The sequence below is a fragment of the Micromys minutus genome, assembly GCF_963924665.1.
Source record: "Micromys minutus genome assembly, chromosome: 9".
Lineage (NCBI taxonomy): Eukaryota > Metazoa > Chordata > Mammalia > Rodentia > Muridae > Micromys > Micromys minutus.
In genome coordinates this window covers 30,621,291-30,643,569 of record NC_137978.1, presented here as the reverse complement: position 1 = coordinate 30,643,569, position 22,279 = coordinate 30,621,291, and the positions used below count along the sequence as shown (strand labels likewise).

Below are 22,279 nucleotides of genomic sequence, written 5' to 3'. Positions count from 1 at the left end.
AGACCTGATTTTCACAAGGGAATATTGAAGAATTAATACCTATCTTTGTCAAGTTTGTTAGAATAAGTTGAAGAGGAGGTGATATTTTGAAACTCATTCTATAAAGGATGTATTTTCTTAAAACCAAAGCCAAACAAGAAATCTATAGAAAAACATCCTAGTGTTAAAACTCTGAATACAAGCAAACAGAATTTAGCAACACATTAGAAGTATTACAAACGGTGAATGCTGTGATTTGAATGAGAAATGTCTTCTATAAGTTCCTCATTTGAGCACTTTATCCTCTTTGGAAAGCCCGTGGAACCTGTAGGAGACAGGTCCTTGCTGGAGGAAGTACATCACTGGGATTAGGCTTCAGTGATGTATAACCTGGCCCCACTTCCTGTTCTACCTCTCTGCTTCCTGACAGTCAGCCTAGCCTCAAGTTCCAACTGAAAGCCTTCAGTGCCACAGTGGACTGAACCTCCTGTAGAACTGTAAGCCAAAACAAATGCTTTGTCTTATAAGTTGCTTTTTGTCAGGGTATTCTTCTATTATAGCAACAGAAAAATAACTAATACAATAACAATAAGATGTATCCCTGGAAGGCAAGGATAGTTCAATATCTAAAATGTGATTGATGCAACACACTTCATTAAGAAAATAAGAGAAAACATGTGATCATCTCACTTAAAAAAATTTATAATAAAATTTCACAAACTTTCATAAAGAAAATTGAAAACCCTAGGAATACAAGTAAACTAACTCACCATAATAAAACCTCACTGATGGAAAACCCTTAATGAACATTGCACAATGATCAACTACACGCTCCTCTTCTAAACAAGCAAAGCAAGAACAATATAAGGATGCCCATCGCAACTATTCTACTAGAAGTACTAGGTAGAGCAAGGCAGTAAGAAAAATATACAAAAAGCTTTCAAATCACAAAATAAAGATCAGCTGTGCTGACACACACAGCTTTAACCTAGCTTTTAAGCAGGAGTATACACCAGTTAGATAGAAGAAAGAACTCAGAAATAAATCCTTCCAAATTTTGATAAAGTGCTCATACCATCCACTGAGGAAAAAGAGAATCTTTTCAATAAATGGTAACGGAAAAAGTGTTACATATGCAAGAGAATGACTATATGCCTCTACCTAAAATACCACATATAATAATCAACTCAAAATGACCAAAGACTAAATGTAGTCCTCAAAACATTAAAAAATCAATAAAAGGAAAGCTTCATGACATTGGTTCTGGGATGAATTTTTAAATAAGATTCTAAAGAAACAGGTAACAACAAAAGCTAGTACCATAAAATTGTCTGTGTGCTTAAAAATAATAACAGGAAAGGCAATGCTAGAAAACTAAATCTTTTAAAAAATCTTACTCTCCAGGATAAATAGAAATCATCTACAATTAAAAAATTAAAAGCAAACAATCCAATTAAAATATGACCAAGAGTTTAGAGAGATGGCTCAATTGTTACAAGCACTGGCTACTCTTCCTGAGAACCTTGGTTGATTCCCAGCACACAAATAGCAACTCAGCTCTCAGTAATTCAAGTCCCAAGTGATCCTATGTCTTCATGTGGCCTCCACAGGCACTGTATACATGTAGTTCACAGACATACCCACAAGCAAAACACCCACAGACAAAAAATAATAATAACTTTAAGTTATCATAAGATTTGAATAAACATTGTTCCAGAAGAGACACACATATTATTGATGTATACATAAAAAGTTTATCACATCACTAACAGTTAGGAAAATTTAGATCAGAACTAACATGCTCTCACACCCATTAGGACACTTGTGCCATAGGTGGGGAGATAAAGTGGTACAGCTGCTGTGGAAATACTGATTCCTCCAAAATACACAAAGGAGAATGGAAAAAACTCATTGCATAGCAACATTATCCACAATATTGAAATGCTAGAAACAAACCCAAGTACCCATCAACAAAGAAACAGGAAAATGCTTTATAAACATATAATAGAATTATCACTGAAGAAACTTCTGACATTCTGTTTCATGATCCTTGAAGATGTTCCATGTGAAATAAGTCAGTCCCCCAAAAAGAACTAATACCAATTTCCTTTTGATAAAAGCCGTCTTTTCATGATCATAAAAACTAAATAGAATAAGTAGAGATGGAGAATAAAGTTATTGTTTAATGCTGCAGTTTTGAAAGATAAATTAGGGAGTTAGAGAAATGCATGGTAGTGATTGTCACACAAAATTATGAATGTATTGAATACCACTAAACTGTAAACTTGAAATTATTAAAGTGGTAAATTCTATGTTATTTATATTTTACTACAATTAAAAATACTTTGGGGAGAAAGATATTCAATTATTAAAAGGAAAGCTTTCTATAGAACTGATCAGCTGGAGGCCCAACAGTAAGTTAACATAAACATATCTCCTGGAACATGCAGGACAATCAGTCTCGTTTTATGGCCTCACTTTATTGTATAACTAAGAACTATATTCCTATTTCCTCTCTAAAAATCCTCATTTACACACATATTATTAGTTTGAGTTACCAATTAAATGTGTTGCAATACTGGAGAAATTCTAGTCACATGAAGCAAACAAAAACCTGCATTAACTATGTCGAGCAGAAGTGCCAAAATTTTTAGGATGTACTTGTGTCCTTCAAGTATATTGGACTTAAAAATAATTTAAGCCTGAGTGCCACAAGCCTCTTGGGGTATTTCGGGACACTCCCATTCAGACTCGGGAGGATTTATTCTCAGCCCTTAAATACCCACCTAAAATCACTTTCAAGCTCCCAGACACCAGGTAAGTGTTAGTTCCCATAAACTGAGAGGTACCAGCTCTAATGAGCATGCTACTTTTCTCTATAGGCAACAGAACTCAGTGAGTTCTACTAATCTACTAATCTAACAAATAAAAGCCACACCTCTTTATCAAATGTTGAAGGAAATGACACTAAAACAGATCATCTATTTTAAATTCTCAAACACAAAATATTCTCCTGAAGAAAGGTTCATAGTACACAAACAAACAAGTCAACAAGATAGTTCCAGAAGTTATAAAGTAGTGTAAAAGAGAAATGCTGTACTTATACTATATTTATATAGGTATATCTAGTATATTTTGCATATAGTTATATTCACTAGAGTCACAAAGTGAATAAAAGGGAAGAAAATTACTGCCATTTTATTAGATTAAAAAAAACTATATATTAGTGTTAGAGAGAAACAGTCTATTGTTTTGTTTGTTTATTTCTACAGTAGTGTCCTTTTCACATTTTTTGTTTTGGAATTAATATCAACAAATTTGTGTTAGCTTCCCAGTACTGTAACAAAATAACCGAGGCAATTAAATGCAAAAGTATAAAGAGAAAGGCTTTTATTGGGGTTCCTAATTCTGGAGTTTCCAGCCCAAGGTCAGCAGTTTCATTAGCTTAGAATCTGGAAAAGAAAATGCAACAAAGCAGAACAAAAACATGGCCTCCGGTGCTGAGAAGCAGAAGAACAAGGAGAGAGACCAGATCCCTATCATTCCTTTCAAGATGATACAACTAATGACCTAAGAACTTCCTGTAGGGCCCTCCTTCTAAACATTGCACACCTGTTGATAGTGCTACACTGGAAACCAGGCCTTTAACCCAGACCTAGGAAGGCACTTGTTTTATGGTATGAAGGGTGCAAACTATTTCTATAGCCATTCACTCTTAAAATATTCTAGTGTAGAAGAATTTACCTCAAAGGTGTCCTAGTTAAGGCTGTGATAAAACACCATGATCTAAGCAGCTTGGGGAGGAAAATGTTTATGTGGCTTAAACTTCAATGGCACTGTTCATCATCAAAGGAAGTCAGAATGTGAACTCAAACACAGCAGGAAGCCAGAGGCAGGAGCAGATGCAGAGGAGAGCTGGGTACTGGCTTGCCCATCATGGCTTGCTCGGCCTTTCTCATAAAATCTAGGACCACCACAGGCTTGGTTGCTGTCTTTTCACAGTTGAGGTTCCCACCTTTGTAATGACCCTAGCCTGTGTTTAAAATCAACCCAGCCAGCACAAAAGGTCACAGAACAAAGACTTCAGTACTGACAAGTGTGGGGAGTCTCTTCTACAGGTGGGAAAGAAGTCCTGTCTGATTTTATGATGACAAATTCAACCTGTGGCCAAAAACTAATCAGGAAGCAATTTTCATACAGCACAACTGTCATAGTCATGTGTTTGTCTCTGTGTACTTGTGCCTGTATGCGCATGAGATGGTGGGGTGTGTATGTGTGTGTGTGTGTGTGTGTGTGTGTGTGTGTGTGTATGTGTGTGTGTGTGTTTGTGTGTGTGCGCGTGCACGAGCATGTGTGTGTAGAAATGAATGTGTACCTTTCAGAAAGAAAAGGTGAAGAGTAGACAGTTATGAAAGAATTTAAATACAAGTTGATACAATGTGTCCACCAAACTGCCTTCTTGTTTATGTCTAGATTAGTTCCACTTTCAGCTTTGTAAAACTGTCAAACTAACACTGATTCACATAGTATGCAAAAACACAGAAATAGCCAAAATAAGTCAAAAGACTTACACAGTCTGGCTTCAAAGTTTCTGTAAGGCTACAGTGAGTGAGACAGTAATACTCACTTAAGAATAGATGTGTAGATGAATAGAACAGACCAGAAAGCTCAAAGGAACCTTCACATCCACGATTAACTGGCTTTTAAGTAAAGTACAAAAATCAATTTGATGCAGGAAAGGATAATTTTATAACCAGTGGGGCAACTGGATATTCAACCATAGAAAGAATAAGCACAAATACTACCAAAAACTATAAAACCTCTCAAGGACTCTTGCCAATTAACAAAACCAATTGAAATAAGCCTAAATCTAAACTCCTCCAGTTCTAATTAGCAGCTTATATAAAACAAGCAATAAACAAGCCAAACAGAGCTCCGGTAAGGACACAATTAGCCAATTTAAGAGACAGGACATTCTGAAGGATCTAGTTTTTATTCCCAACATTAAGAACAAACAGCAAAATGTGGAACACTATTACAGATAAAAAGAAACTAAAGAAATAAATAGCCACATAATGTCGACCCTGAGAAGATAGATTCTAGTTTTAAGAAACTAATTTTCAAAAGACATTTGTGGGACAGATGAGGAAATGGGAACAAGGACTAAACAAATCAATGACTTTATTGATGAGCACAGTGGCTAATCTTTTATAGAGCCTGCATTTGTTCTGCACCTGTAGCATAATGACACAATGTATAAAATATGCATTTAGACTCCCCAACTATACTGCAGGTGGCCAGCAAGAACATGGGTTATGATTAATGAAACCTCACAACTTACTGGCTCCAGGTGAAAAGTGCCCAAGCAGGCATCTCCCCATTGAGTGCAGAGGAGTCTTATTTTTTATTTTACATATAAAATATTTAAGGGGGAACAAAGAAGACTGTACAACAAGAAGAAAGACCAAAAGAAAAAAAAGAGTTTGTGGATGAAGACTGCAGTGAAAGTCATCTGAGAATAAGCATACAAAGTCAAACTCTGTGCCTTAAGAACAGAGCAAAGTGGCAGAGCAGAGCCAGGCCTACCTGCCAGGCGGAGCTGCGGCTCATAGAGGCTGAGAAACTGCGATTGGGAACAGAAAATTAGAACTTCTGTTTCCACTCGGAGGCGACTTCCAGACGCAGAGCGGAGCCTGGCCTACCTGCCAGGCGGAACGAAAGCTCATAGAGGCTGAGCAACTGAGATTGGGAACAGAAAATCAGAACTTCTGTTTCCACCCTGAGGCGACTTCCAGACGCAGAGCTGAGCCTGGCCTACCTGCCAGGCTGAACAGCGGCTCATAGAGGCTGAGCAACTGGTGAGTGGGGGACCTAGACTGCAGGGGAGCAGGGAGATCTCTGGGGAGTGCACACGGAAAGTGCACACCATAACTCGCCCTGCCCCGCCCTGCCCAATCCAGCGATTGGGAACAGAAAATTAGAACTTCTGTTTCCACCCGGAGGTGACTTCTGGACGCAGAGCAGAGCCTGGCCTACCTGCCAGGCTGAGCGGCGGCTCATAGAGGCTGAGCAACTGCGATTGGGAACAGAAAATTAGAACTTCTGTTTCCACTCGGAGGCGACTTCCGGACGCAGAGCGGAGCCTGGCCTACCTGCCAGGCAGAACAGCAGCTCATAGAGGCTGAGCAGCTACGATTGGGAACAGAAAATTGGAACTTCTGTTTCCACTCGGAGGCGACTTCCGGACACAGGGCAGAGCCTGGCCTACCTGCCTGGTGGAACTGCAGCTCATAGAGGCTGAGCAACTGTGCCTGATCCAGCAAACAGAAACAGAACGTTGGAACTTCTGCTCACACCCAAAGACTCTGAGGCATAAAACAGGGCTTGACCCATCTGACACCTCAACCAGTGGAGAACCAGGGACACAGACCAGATACAAGGGAAAGGTAAGAACATATCACTGACAACAAAATGGCAAGAGGAAAGAGAAAGAGTATATCCCAAGGGAACCAAGACAATCTAGCAACACCAGAGCCCAGATCTCCCATAACAGCAAACATCGGAATTCCAAACACTCCAGAAAAAGAAGACACAGACCTGAAATCCTGCCTCAAGACGCTGATAGAGTTACTTAAACAAGAAAGGGAGGAAAAGCAAAAAGATTCAGAAGCTTTTAAAGAAGAAACAAGAAAAAAACACTCAAAGAACTCAAAGAACTAGAGGAAAACAGAACCAAAGAAATAAAGGAATGGAAGAGGGAAATTAAAACAGAGATTGACACAATAAAGAAAACACTAAAAGAGATAACACTAGAGTCAGAACACCAAAAAAAAGAAAGCAGGAGTCACAGAAGCAAGCATTTCCAATAGATTACAAGATTTCGAAGAGAGAATCTCGGGGGCAGAAGACAACATTGCAAACATAGACAAAACAGCCAGAGAAGATGCAAAAAACAAAAAGCTCCTAACCCAAAATGTCCAGGAAATCCAAGACACAATGAGAAGACCGAAACTAAGGATAATAGGAATAGAAGAGGGAGAAGAGTATCAACTAAGGGGCACAGTAAATATCTTCAACAAAATCATAGAAGAAAACTTCCCTACCCTCAAGAATGAGATGAACACGAGCATAAAAGAAGCCTTCAGAACTCCAAATAGGTTGGACCAGAAAAGAAATACCTCCCGACACATAATAGTAAAAACATCAAGCGCCCAAAGTAAAGAAAGAATACTAAAAGCAGTAAGGGAAAAAGGTCAGGTAACATATAAAGGCAGACCAATCAGACTCACACCCGATTTCTCAACAGAGACTATGAAAGCTAGAAGAGTCTGGACAGACATCATGCACTCCTTAAGAGAGCACAAGTGCAGGCTAAGCTGCTATACCCAGCAAAACTATAAATCACCATCGATGGAGAGACGAAGATATTTCAAGACAAATCAAAATTCACACAATATCTGACCACAAACCCAGCACTACAACGAATTATAGGTGGAAAACCCAATACAATGAGGGAAAATACAGCCTAGTAAGAAAAAGAAAACTCCTAAACAAGAAAACTAAAAGAAGAAAAAAAACACAGACACAACTCAACCCAAAAAAGCAATAATGGCAGGAAACAAAAACAACTATTCCTTGATATCTATTAACATAAATGGTCTCAACTCCCCAATAAAGAGACATAGACTATCAGACTGGATACATAAACAAAATCCAGCCTTTTGCTGCATACAGGAAACTCATCTCAGAGACAAAGACAGACACTATCTCAGAGTAAAAGGGTGGGAAAAAAACTTCCAAGCAAACAGCTCCAAGAAGCAAGCTGGAGTGGCTATTCTAATATCGAATAAAGTAAATTTCCAACCAAAAGTTATCAAAAAAGATAAAGAAGGACACTTTTTACTCATTACCGGGGAAATCTGTCAGGAGGAACTCTCAATCCTTAACATATATACTCCAAATAAAAAATCACCCACATTCATAAAAGAAACCCTACTAAAGCTCAAAAAATACATTTTACCCCACACAATAATAGTGGGAGACTTTAATACCCCACTCTTACCAATGGACAGATCAGGGAAACAGAAACTGAACAAGGACACTGCAAAACTAGCAGAGACTTTGAACCAACTAGAATTAATAGATATATACAGAACATACTATCCCAAAGTAAAAGAATACACCTTCTTCTCACCACCCCATGGCACCTTCTCGAAAATTGACCACATAATTGGACACAGAACGAGCCTCCATCGATATAAGAAGATTGAAATACTCCCATGCATCCTCTCAGATCACCATGGTCTACAGCTGGTCTTTAACAACAACAAAGACAACAAAAAGCCCACATACACATGGAAACTAAACAATGCTCTGTTAAAGGATAGCAGGGTCAAAGAAGAAATAAAGAAAGAAATTAAGAATTTTCTAGAATTCAATGAAAACGAAAACACAACATACCCAAACCTATGGGATGCAATGAAAGCAGTATTGAGAGGAAAACTCATAGCCCTAAGTGCTTCCAAAAAGAAACTGGAGAGAGCTCACATCAGCAACCTGACAGCACAGCTAAAAGCCCTAGAACAAAAGGCAGCAGATATACCCAAAAAGAGTAGACGGCAAGAAATAATCAAAATTAGGGCAGAAATAGACCAAATAGAAACAAAAAGAACCATTGAAAAAAATCAACAAAACCAAGAGTTGGTTCTTTGAGAAAATCAACAAGATTGATAAACCCCTAGCCAGACTAACTAGAGGGCAAAGGGAGAGTATCCAAATTAACAAAATCAGAAAGGAAAGTGGGGACATAACAACTGAAACTGAGGAAATTCAAGAAATCATCAGATCCTACTACAAAAACTTATACTCCACAAAATTGGAAAATCTGGAAGAAATGGATGAATTCCTAGACAGATACAAGGTCCCAAAGTTAAACCAAGACCAAGTAAACCATCTAAATAACCCTATAACACCTAAAAAAATAGAAGAAGTCATCAAAAGCCTCCAAACCAAAAAAAGCCCAGGTCCAGACGGGTTCAGTGCAGAATTTTATCAGACTTTTATTGAGGATATAACACCAATACTCGCCAAACTATTCCATAAGATTGAATCAGATGGAATATTACCCAACTCATTTTTTGAGGCTACAATAACCCTCGTACCTAAACCACACAAAGACCCTACAAGGAAAGAGAACTTCAGACCAATCTCACTTATGAACATTGATGCAAAAATACTCAACAAAATCCTTGCAAACCGAATCCAAGAACACATCAAAACGATCATTCATCATGACCAAGTAGGCTTCATCCCTGGAATGCAGGGATGGTTTAACATTGGGAAATCCATCAACGTAATTCACCATATAAACAAACTCAAAGACCAAAATCACATGGTCATCTCACTAGACGCTGAGAAAGCATTCGACAAAATCTAACACCCCTTCATGTTAAAAGTCCTGGAAAGAACAGGAATCCAAGGCCCATACTTAAACATAATAAAAGCAATATACAGCAAACCAACAGCCAACATCAAACTTAATGGCGAGAAACTTGAAGCAATCCCACTAAAATCAGGGACTCGACAAGGCTGCCCACACTCCCCCTACCTATTCAACATAGTACTGAAAGTCCTGGCTGGAGCAATTAGACAGCAAAAGGAGATCAAGGGGATACAAATCGGAAAGGAAGAGATAAAAACATCACTCTTTGCCGATGACATGATAGTGTACTTGAGTGACCCCAAAAATTCCACCAGAGAACTCCTACATCTGATAAACAAGTTCAGCAAAGTGGCTGGATACAAAATTAACTCAAACAAATCAGTAGCCTTCCTGTACTCAAAGGACAAACATGTGGAGAAAGAAATTAGGGAAAACGTACCCTTCACAATCGTTACAAAAACTATGAAATACCTTGGTATGACTCTAACTAAGCAAGTGAAGGACCTATATGACAAGAACTTCAAACCTCTAAAGAAAGAAATTGAGGAGGATCTCAGAAAATGGAAAGATCTCCCATGCTCATGGATTGGAAAGATCAACATCTTAAAAATGGCCATCCTACCAAAAGCAATCTACAGATTCAATGCAATCCCCATCAAAATTCCAACCCAGTTCTTCATGGAATTGGAAAGATCAATGTGCAATTTCATATGGAATAACAAAAGACCTAGAATAGCGAAATCCATCCTCAACAACAAAAAAAATCTGCGGGAATCACTATCCCTGACCTCAAGCTATATCACAAGGCAATTGTGCTGAAAACTGCATGGTACTGGTACAGAAATAGGCATGTGGATCAATGGAATAGAATAGAAGATCCAGAAATGAGCCCTCATGTATATGGTCACCTGATTTTTGACAAAGGAGCAGTGAACATTCAATGGAAAAAGGACAGCCTATTTAACAAATGGTGCTGGTCCAACTGGCACTCAGCATGCAAAAGAATGAAAATAGACCCGTTCTTATCTCCTTGTACAAAGCTCAAGTGTAAGTGGATCAAAGATCTCCACATTAAACCAGATACACTGAAACTATTAGATGAGAAAGTAGGGAAAACCTTAGAACACATAGGTACAGGAGAAAATTTCCTGAACAAAACACCAATGGCTCAAGCTCTAAGGTCAAAGATTAACAAATGGGACTTAATGATATTGCAAAGTTTCTTTAAGGCTAAAGACATTGTCAAGAAAACAAAAGGGCAACCAACAGAATGGAAAAAGATCTTTACCAACACCACATCAGATAGAGGCCTAATATCCAAGGTATACAAGGAACTCAAAAAGCTAGACACCAGAGAATCAAATAACCCTATTAAAAAATGGGGTACAGAGCTAAACAAAACTTTTTCAGTTGAGGAACACAGAATGGCCGAGAAACACCTGAGGAAGTGCTCGACATCCTTAGCCATCAGGAAAATGCAAATCAAAACAACCCTGAGATTCCACCTCACACCAGTCAGATTGGCCAAGATCCAAAACTCAGATGACAGCAGATGCTGGCGAGGCTGCAGAGAAAGAGGAACACTTCTCCACTGTTGGTGGGGTTGCAAGCTAATACAACCACTCTGGAAATCTGTCTGGCGATACCTCAGAAAATTGGATATAGTACTACCTGAAGACCCAGCTATTCCACTTCTGGGCATATACCCCAGAGACACTTTAATACACAACAAAGATATATGCACTACAATGTTCATAGCGGCTCTATTTATAATAGCCAGAAGCTGGAAGGAACCCAGATGTCCTTCAGAAGATGAATGGATACAAAAATTGTGGTACATATACACAATGGAATACTACTCAGCCACCAGAAACAATGACTTAACCAAATTCTTAAGAAAATGGCTGCATCTAGAGAATATCATCCTGAGTGAGATAACCCAGTCACAAAAGAACAGACATAATATGCAGTCACTGATAGTGGGATGCTAACCCCAGAGGCTTGCACTCCCCCAGAAACAACTCACAGACTGTATGAAGTCCAAGAAATAAAGAAAACAAAAAAATATACATATATTTACAAAACAAGAATACTTTGACTATTTCCATGTTGCGTTTTGTTTTGCATGTACTTTATGCTTATTGTAACTATTAGGTTTTCAATGCATACTGTCAAGCCCTTGAAAAAAATCAAGTACTGACTAAAAAAATATATTCACATGGTTTTATGTAAAAATTAATTCAATGTCTGCAAAAACAGTACTGACAAAAATGTATAATTTTAAGCAAAAAAATGTTTAAAATCCGTACATTTATCTTTGTTTTGTAAAATAAAGTCGTTAAAAAAAATAGAACAGAGCAAAGTGAAGTACAGAGACAAACAACAGAACGCCTATCTTGGACAATATGGAAGAGGGGAACTCTGAAAGGGTTATTAGAAAAGAGAATACCACTTTAGAAGTAGAGGCTTAAAAAAAAACAACAACAACAAAAAAAAAAAAACCCAAAAAACAAATCAGGAAAATCAAGACACTTTTCAAATAACAAACATCAGTAGCTAGTAACCTGATACCCTAAAATTTCTAACCTAATAGTGGGGAAAACATTATTTTTCGCTCAACGGAAAAATTGTAAATGAGAGAAATGTTAATTCTCCCTGCTTCTATTATATGGTTTTCTGGATAATGAACAAGATATTGAGGAAATATTAAATGCATAGTAGGCAACAATCCTCACTGAGCTGGTCTACCACACTGGAAAACATGTCAGGTCCTAGAACAGAAATGAAATAACAGGATACTGGCCCTTGTTACAAAGTAGTCTCTGAATAAGTCAGTAAATCACTATTCCCATTAAAGCAAGCAGGCAGGCTTGTTCCCACCCTCCTAAACCCTAAGATTCAAGCTTGTGCCTGTTTCTGTGTTTCTAAGTTGCTAAAGCACCACCCATGGAGTGAGGAGACATAGGAGCTGCCCAACACCAGCACTACTGGCCTTTTGAGATGCAAACATCAGTCTGTTATTTCTGACTTTTCTACTTTTTTCCATTTTTTTAAGTTTGATTTTATTTTTAACTTACTCACTTTAAATCCTGCTCAATGCACCCCCCATGATCTCCACTCCCCCAATCCTTCTCCATACCCTTCCCTTTTCCCCTGAACAAGTGTCCCCTCATGTATCCCCCCCCCCATCCTTTCTATTTTTAAGCATAAATATCAGTCTTCCTTTACACAACCAGGGCCTGAATGGGCCTCACCCAAGTATATACACCCAGCACTGCTGTCCCTGTAGCTTTTTCCAGCTAGTCCTGTACAGATGTACTGTCATCCTGAGCCTTGAAGAATAATTGATACCTATGGAGGTAAAGGCACTGGTTTTTCCAGTCAGGCTACCTTGGGCTTCTGTGAGTCTGTTGACATTCCTGACTCTTACATTGAACAGTTTTGTTCATCTATTATGACCCTCCATCAGAACACTCCAAGACACCTTGACCAAAAATTATCTAAGTAATTCTGTATTTGCCATAAACCAAAATGGAAAAAAAGAAAAGGTTTCAGTTCATCTACATCAAAAAGATAAATGCTTTACCATTTCAGGAAGACTTTGAAATTCTAAAACTTACAAAAATGTCTCAGTTCAACATTTTTTAAATCCTACTAGACTTTTTAAACTTTTATTTAACCCCAAATCAAATTATAATAAGGATGACATTTCTAAAATATTTTCAGTAGTAATTAAAAATTAATAACTCACACTCAAGCTGAGCAACCACATCTCCAGGGTCCACTGCTTCTGGGAACACCTGTGGTGAGAGGATGAGAGGGCAAGTGAGGGCACAGCAGGAAGCCAGAGCAGAGGGAAGGAAGACTGTTTTCCCACTCCCCAAAATGTCCTTCCTTGCCCAACCAAATTAAAAAACTTGGTTTATTTGAGGGATTAGGTTGGGTTGGGTTGGGTTTGGTTGGGTTGGGTTGGCTTGGCTTGGGTTGGGTTGGGTTGGGTTTGGTTTGGTTTGGTTTTGGAGAGAAAGATCATTATGTAGCCCAAGGTTGGTCTTGAACTCTCAATCTATCTGTCAAAGCCCCTCAAATCCTGGGGTTTCAGAAATAAATTGCCATGCAAATCCTGCAAACAAACCTTCAACAATACTGAGAAGTTCCAGTTTCTCTCCATTTCCTGTAATTTCACAAATACATTTCTAACTAGATCTGCCTCCCTTTCCAACATCACCCACTGGGGCTATGTCTCTTCAAGATGATCCTGTCAACCTTAGTATTCTAATACAATAAGCTAACTCCTTACAGGAAACCTTTGTTTTTGTTAACTCTCTATTTAGAATTCTCTCCCCATAGTCTCCTAAACAACTATTAGTCTCATTCAAGTTTGGTTTAAATATTATTGTCTTCTTAGACAATTTTTAAAAAGTCTTCCCTATTTTCTTACCCTTCCTTCATTGTATTTATGCATTTATTAAATAACAGGAAGGAATAGTTTTGCTTTATCATATGTCAGTACCTATGTAAGTCCACGGAACAGAGAAGAAAGTGGGTTGTTTTATTTGTGAAGGGAAAAGGAGGAAGGGAGAGAAGACTTCCCAGTAAGGACAAGGTAAGTCTGGTGGGAAGAGGAGTATGATTGGTAATAATTACCAATTCCAGTCCTTTCAAGGATAATAGAGAGAGGAGGTTGGTGAAACAGAAAAGCACAGGATATTCCTAAGTAAACTCAGCATATGCTTACCTCTTTGTGCCTTATTTTGTACAGAAGCTGTTATTCAGCAGTCAGGATGCCATGCATTGCATGAATCCCACTAAGATGACTTGGAAACAGGCAACTGATTTAATGCATAATGTAAGGAATATTTTCAAAAGTCTAAATTTGTTACAACTTTCCTTTTGAATTAAACCAAAGCACATAGTCAGCAAATAACAGTTTATGTTGCAGGATTTTAATCAAAACCAGAATCACTTCAATTATTGTTGGTGAATACTTTATTTGACTTTTAAACTCACCTTTTCAAACACCATTCTGGCATTGAAGACCAGGGGAAAAGTGGCTGGGACACATTGTGTCTTTTTGTATTGGCCAAACACACAGATACTAAGATAGATGTCCTCCTTGTCTTTCAGCACCACTCCTGGACAAGTTACCTGAAAGCAATTAAATAAGTGGCTATAATGCATTGTAATTCACTGAGCTCTCCCACCAATGTGCTAGCAAACAACCACTGCTCACCAGGATGGCTCACAGAGTTCAGTGAGATGCCTTTATATCCCCTTCCCTATTTGAAATCTATCATTTTCTATTTGGGTATTTGTGCCACATTTAAAACTCTATATACTGGTTCTGGGGACATGCCCTAATAATTTAATAATTTTAAACAGTCTTTTAGCTTTCATTTTTCTGCTGAATGCTGACATAAACTTATTCGACTCCATTAAATCACAAAGGACTAGCACTCAGCAAAATAAAGCATTATACTCAAGGGCAGAAACAAACCCGAGAAAAGCATGAATCTCTTATTTCCCATCACCCTGAAGAGTAATTCAAAAGTGATAGGATAAAGTTTCAAAGCCAGAAAATTAATTGTATAACCTAATCAAGAATATTTTAAATAGTAAATAACATTCACCTAGCCTCATTGTTTTGGTTATTTTTCCATTGCTGTGACACCATGAACAAGGCAACTTACAGAAGAAAATGTTGATTATCGGTTTACAGTTTTAGAGAGTTAGAGTCCATATGTGGCAACAGGCAGGCAGTCATGACACTGGAGCAGTAGCTGAGAGCTTACATCTTGGTCCACAAACACAAGGCAGAAAAGGCTAACTGGAAATGGTTTGTGTTAGGAAACCTTGCTGATTAGGTAGTAGTCCCCTATGACCTCATGGCTTTCTGAGCTCAGTGCAAAATGGGGGATTCTCTTTCTTAGCAGGGCTTCCCTGTCTCTGCCTCGGTCTGGAAAGTATCCCTGAACATGGGTGGCTAGCTTTTTCTGAAAAGTGACCTTGTACAGGGCTCTCTGTAAGGCTGCATAACCCAGCATGTATATTCCAACCTAGCTCCTGCAGAATAGTTAAGTGCTGTTCTAAAACCATTTCATCCTTCCTACCCACTTGATGCCATGATCAATTAGCCCTTTCCAACCATACTCCTAAAAATGTCTCTATATACACTGTCTCTAAAACAATAAAGTAGACTTTATTACAGCCACAAGAACCCTCAGCTCCAGGAAGAAATAGAAGCCCACAGTTTGGGCTTTTGAAACCTGAAAGCCCAGCCCTCTGCTCGAACAAGGTCACACACCTCCTAATCCTTTCTAAATATTTTCACTAACTTGAGCCCAAGTATTCAAATGGATGAGCCTGTGAAGATCATTCTCACTCAAATCACTGCATTCATTATGATTGACAAAGTATACAGAAGAAATATTGAGTTTATAAACAGCACACAACAGTCTCTTCAACCTCTGACATATTCAAATATTATGTTTCAGTCATATCATTAAGAGGATATTAAAGATCTTTTAAGTCTAAATCCAAATATTATATTATATAATGTCCCACCTTTAACTGTATACTCAGAATATAAAGAGCCAGTTTTAGTAATTCTAACACTCAAAGCACTGAGTCAGGAAGATCACAAATTCAAGGAAGTCCTGGACTACATAAAGAGACATTCTCTCAAGAGAGAAGATATTTTTACTTTTTTTCCAAACATACACATCAATTTTTTATCCCACACTCATCCATTGCCTACATAATTAAAATTTGGTAGAAAGTAAGAAACAGGAATTCTGCATCTTACTCTTCTGTTCCATTTCATGTGTAGTTACTTCTGCCATCCACCAAGCCATATGTAACTGTCATCTCCTAACCAAAACATCTTACCTCATCAGTTATGATAATTCAACTTCATTCAAACAGGTGGTGCTATCTTAATGGCACACATATATGATTTCAATTCTAACAATCCTGTATAATTATCTTACAGTGAGACTATTATCTGTGTACATCTAAGGAAGTGGAATGGATGTCTTACCTCTTTAACCTGGCTATAAATTTCCTAACAGAGATTTTTGGGCTTTTTTCATCGCTTATACCAAAAACCTGAACTTTCAAAATTAAAAACTTTATAAATTATTTAGTACAGCAACAGATATTTTATATGTGAAAACATTAGAGTCCCAAGAAAGTTAAGGTGACTACTAACAATGTCACACGTAAAGGACTGATAAAATCCAGTTAGTACATTCACAGCCCACAGGACAATGCCTGACTTCATCAATGTAGTCACCAATACCATTCTTTTTTTACCTATTCACTACACATCCCACTCACCGTCCCCCTCTCCCAGTCACCACCTCTTACAATCCTTTCCGTTATCCCTATGCCCTCTACTCTGAGTGAGTGGGGCCCTCCTGGTATCCCCCATCCTGGCACATCAAGTCTCTGCAAGGCTAGGCATGTTCTCCCACCGAGGACAAACAAGGCAGCCTGGCTAGTAGAACAGATCCACACACAGGCAACAGGTTTTGTGAGAGCCCCCACTCCAATTGTTCAGGACCCACACGAAGACCAAACAGCACATATGTGTGGGAAAGCCTAAGTCCAGCCCATGTATGTTCTTTAGTTGTTGGTTCAGACTATGAGAGCCTCAAGGGTCCAGGTTAGCTGACTCTGTTGGTCTTCCTGTGGAGTTCCTATCCCTGTTAGGCCCCCAAAAGAGAAAGCTACCAATAAATACTATTCTTATTCAGAATGAAACCCTCTCAGTTCACCATGTGAACACTGAGAATGGCACTGAACAGAGGGTTGAAATCACATGTGCCTTGGTACACAAAAGTTGACAATACATTTGTGCCAGCTATTTTGACTCTATTTTCTTCTCTACTAATCCATTTTTTTCACTTTTCCCTTAATAATTCACAACTGATCATGAAAATCAGGTTTCTCTGCAAATTTCATTCTGTTAGCTTAATTCCCTACTTTGGTTAAAACTAAGGTTGTCATATTGTCCTCACTGGAGTCCCTTTCCAATTTGTAATATATACAAAAGTGGTGGCCAGCAAGGCTCATGGGGAGAGAAGCCTGGTGATCTTAATTTAATCCAAAGTATAATCATCATAAGCAAATTTTAAGAAAAACAGTCACTTAAACATTCACAAAAACAAATCTTAAAAGCAAAGAGAGAAAAAGATAACATGAAGCTAGAAAATAAGTAGAATAGCTTAGCTTAAAGAAGAAAACTTTCATAAAATAATTTAATAAAAAGAAAAACTGTTCTTCTCAAAGAAGGGGAAGTAAGACATTGTCAGATTAAAACAAGGGTAATAATCCATCACTAGCAGGACTCTGGCACAAAAGTATTAAATTCCTTCAGGTAGACATACAAGAATACTAAACAGGAACTCATATCTACATGAAGAAATAGAACAGCAGAACCAAATGGTGTTTTGCTTTTGTTTTGTTTTATTTTGTTTCTGCAATTTTGAATCTTACTTATTTCAAAGGCTGAGACAATAGCTCCATGACAGAGAAATTGCCTACAGTGCCTGAGGCCCTAGTTTCAATCCCCAGCACCAACGGAAAAACAAGCAAACAAGAAAAGGTAATCCCATAAAGTAAAAATTACAAAACAGCTGCAAATCAACTTCTGTGGGCCATTTAAAAAGAAAGAGAGAAAGGAGGGGGGGGGAGAGAGGGAGAGAGGGAGATATATATATATATATATATATATATATATATAGAGAGAGAGAGAGAGAGAGAGAGAGAGAGAGAGAGAGAGAGAGAGAGAGAGAGAGAGAACACTAAAGTTTGGAGGGGTTGAGGAGGTGGGATAGATCTGGGAGGAGCTAGGGGAAACAGGAATCATAGGGAGTAAATGTGACCAAAATATAATGTTTCATGTGTGAAATTCTCAAGTAAGTTTTGTATATGCAAAGATGCAATTTATGACAAGACTATTATATTGTATATTAAAGATTCCAATTTAGTGTTTTTTGGGGGGCTTGTTGTTTTGTTTTATTTTGTGTGTGTTTCTTGCGGAGATTTGAGGGGGCTGTTTGCCTGTTTGTTTCTAAAACAAAGGGCATGGATTTGGGTGGGTGGGGAGATGAAGAGGATCTGGGGGGGAACAAGAATGGGGATTAATGCAGAATATACTGTACAAAATGTTTTCAGTAAGAAGTATTTTTGAATGTTAATTGTAAACCTCATCTCAATCACTCATAAAATGAAACTGAAATAAAGCGAAAAGAGAACAAAAAAGAAGAGGTTGTAGTGGTTTGAATGGAAATGCCCCCCTAGGCTCATAGGAAGTTGCACTATTTGAGAGAATTAGAGAATTAGGATGGATCTGTGGCCATGTTAGAGAAAGAAATTTTCTAGGGTGAGGGTGAGGGAGTTCTGAGGTATCAAAACTCAGCCAGGCCCAGTGATTCTTCGTAGGTTGATGTCAGGGCGATACATGATTGGAGACAACGGGGACAAAGTTAGTAAAGCTGAAAGGGAAGAGAGAGGTGAGAGATGGAGGAGGAGGCAACATGGAAACAGACGTGGATGTTTCTCTGTGTATCTCCAGATGGATAAGGTTGTTATGATTATTTCTAAGGGTTTCAATTAGTTAATTTATCTTATTTAGGTGGGCAGTTTATATCTTTGTGAATTGGTTGTAAGTTTATTGTGTAGAGGGATAATGGATTGAGAATTTAACATATAAACCTGTTTGATAAGTTAATGATTGTGGAGTCATGTTTTTACTGGGTGGTGGAGGACAGTGTGTGAAAGCAACATGCTGAGGTGGTCAAAGACCACCCGGGACAGAAGCAACCAGGATGGGCAGAATGAATCACCTGGGAAGGGAAGTGAGTGGACAGTGCAGCTTTCGGATTGTGTGACAGAGTCTGTGAGTTCGGCTCCACACCAGAGAAGCATCTCTGGAGTGAGACCATGGTGCTAATAACAGAATCTTTTTAATATTTACCACAACAGTTCTCTCTCTTCTTGGGGCCTGCAGGATCCAGAAATAGAATGCTCAGTTACTTTTCTCCAGGACCATATTTGCCTGGGTGCCACTGTGCTTCCCACCATGAAGATAATAGACTAAATCTCTGAGACTGTAAGCCAGCCCCAGTAAAATGCCTTTCTTTATTAGAGTTGCCATGGTCATGATGATTCTTCACAGCAACAGAATATTGACTAAGAGGAAACAAAGTCCTACGGCACAGAGGACAAATAGCAAAATGACAGCAGTAAATATGTCTTTTTTACAATTAAATTAACCAAAAGCTCACTAGGCATACCCATAAAAAGGTACAGGCTGGATGAATTAAAAACTACCACCCAATGTCCTATTGCTGGAGGTAAACAAAGGGAAGCTGCTAGATTAAAAGATGTCAGACTCCAAGACCCTTCCATAAATAATTTCTAAAGGTCCTCCTGGAAAATTAACTCAGTTCACTGTGAAACATGGAAGATGTGAGCACCTTGCTTAGTAAAATCTCATAGCCAGATCCAGACTTACAGAAACAGCCTCATGAATTAATACAAGCCCAATTCTACAGCAGTTTAAGAATCACAGAGAAAAATTAATGGAAGTAAATCCAAGCATATTCAGATGCTCTACAGCAAATCCTAAGGATGGAGGCAAGATACACACCACCCCGACATCTGAGAGAACATACTATATGCTGTTTTCTCACACCATCTGAAACTCATCCTCACTCCATGAATTCCTCCTTTGAAGATCTCCAGGGGGACTGAACAAATGCTCTGTAGTGAAGAGCACACACTGCGAGTTCAGTTTCCAGCACTCACCTTAGGTGGCTCACATCTACCTCTAATTCCAGTTCCAGAAGATCCAAGCCCTCTTATGGTCTCCACAGATACTCCCACACATGCAGTACATGTAGTACACGTACACACACACACACACACACACACACACACACACACACATGCTAGAATAGGTTGGGAGCCAGAAAGTAATGATTTTAGACTGGTATCAAAATCCAAATACGTATGGCCTCTATTCTACATTGTTAACTCAATTCTACTATTCTGATTATATGTACAGGACAAAGAGGAAAAGCTAGACACTAAATGTCATACATATTATAATTATGTATAAAATCTCTATTCTAGGACATATTTTTCAGTAGTAAGGAATAAACATGAAACATGGACAGAGTTCAATAGAATTGTTGAATGAGAGAAACAAGATATAAGGACTACTGCTAGGATCAGGTAATGATACTACAAAAGCACTTTGAACTACAAGATCTATTATGATACATTTTAATCTAGAGAAGATTGAAAGCCCTACAACTTTCCTTAGACTTGGTTTCCATAATTTTCCTTTCTTGACACTTTCAACAGACCTCTCTAATCTACCTGAAGTTGAAACCCACCAAGGGGAAGCATTATCTGTAATCCCTTCTTAATTTATATCAAGTAATCACATATCACAGCAGGAAAAGATGAAGACTGATACACACTGGTCATGCCTTGTTTTACCACTATCTTAGCCCAGTCCTGTCATGGTTTAAATCTAGGATGTCTCTACATGCTCATATTTGGAGTACTCGGTCCCCAGCTGGTGGCAGTATTTGAGATGTTATGAAAGAATAGAGATGTGGGACCCAGCTGATGGATGTAGACCACTAGGAACAAGCTGTTGAAAGTTATAGTAACAAGTGGTTCTAGTCTAGCTCTGTTCCTGGCCTGCCATATGGAATCTGCCACACACTCCTTTGGAAATTATGAACCAAAATATACACTGTTTCTGTCAGGCATTTTGGTCACTAAAATATAACAGCAGTATTGATTGCTGCTACTAAATCTGATCATGTAGTTTCTAGGCTTTGGGGACAGATTTGCAAAGGATCATGGGAGAATTTAGAGGTACAAGCTATAGCAGCTCTGGAACACTGTGAGCGAAGCTTATCAAGTCATCTAGGAAGAATTCAGAAGATTAGAATGCTGATTGAAAACCCCAGTATCTAATGGTATACACAATATAGGTGTATATCTGCAAGTGTTAAAAGAGTAAACAAAAGCCTCAGGCCACTCACACTGATAGGAAAGGTGCCTGAGGGTAAAACAACCCACTTGAAAGACCTTTAATTTGGAAGGATAACTCACAACACTGCTGTTAGGACAGATGTTAGTTGTAATAGAGACTGCCCTGGGTAGGACATAAAGAACATAGGTCACAGTGGTGGTGTACAGCACTACCCTCTGGGCATAGCAGACATTGTGCTCCTCAGAACAGCTGTGATTCCTTGAAGAGAACCTCATTATCAGGCTTGCTTACTGTCAAGTTCCTACATAGAAGGGGTGGGAATGGGAGAAAGGTCACTGGATCTCAGCTAGGATTCTACATGCTCAAGCCTACACATCTTAGCCAAGGCAAGTAATTCTGCCCTAATTGTGTGTGGCTTTGTGGTCTTGGGAGGTGCTAGAGTATATAGAATGTGGGTAGTTTACTGAAGGGGGACCAGGTACATAGCTATGGAAATGTCATCCACAGTGGGGTGAAACTTTCTGGTGGTGAGGCTGCTTTGAGGTCATCTACCCAGTAAACTCAATGGTTTCCCAAGCTGGACTACAGCAGAGTCATGTTTTGGTTTTGTCATTGGAGCCTTGTAAGAAAAGGAGAGGTATTTGAGTCTCCCAAAATGAAGACTGCCAGCAACAGGTAATTACTCCAGCTTGGCCATCTAAATGCTGAGAGAAGGTCACTTGAACCAAGATGTGGAGATAATGTGCAGTGGTCCCTCCAAATGGACAAGCTCGGGGGTCCCAGAGCAGGATACAAAGTCCAATAGGTGGTAGTGGTCTCTAGATGGGTCAGCTAAA

At 38.7% G+C, this 22,279-nt stretch overlaps 1 protein-coding gene across 1 annotated transcript in view; it reads right to left on the bottom strand.

Moving 5' to 3' along the window:
* The window catches only part of SPATA6 (spermatogenesis associated 6), a 101,620-nt gene that overhangs the window by 67,472 nt on the left and 11,869 nt on the right, over positions 1–22,279 (bottom strand). Inside the window, exons 2-3 of the mRNA XM_080922146.1 lie at positions 14,432–14,569; positions 13,173–13,221 (exon numbers count right to left, since the gene is read on the bottom strand). Of these exons, the coding sequence (XP_080778272.1) occupies positions 13,173–13,221; positions 14,432–14,569 (187 nt within the window). The remainder of the gene's footprint in view (positions 1–13,172; positions 13,222–14,431; positions 14,570–22,279) is intronic.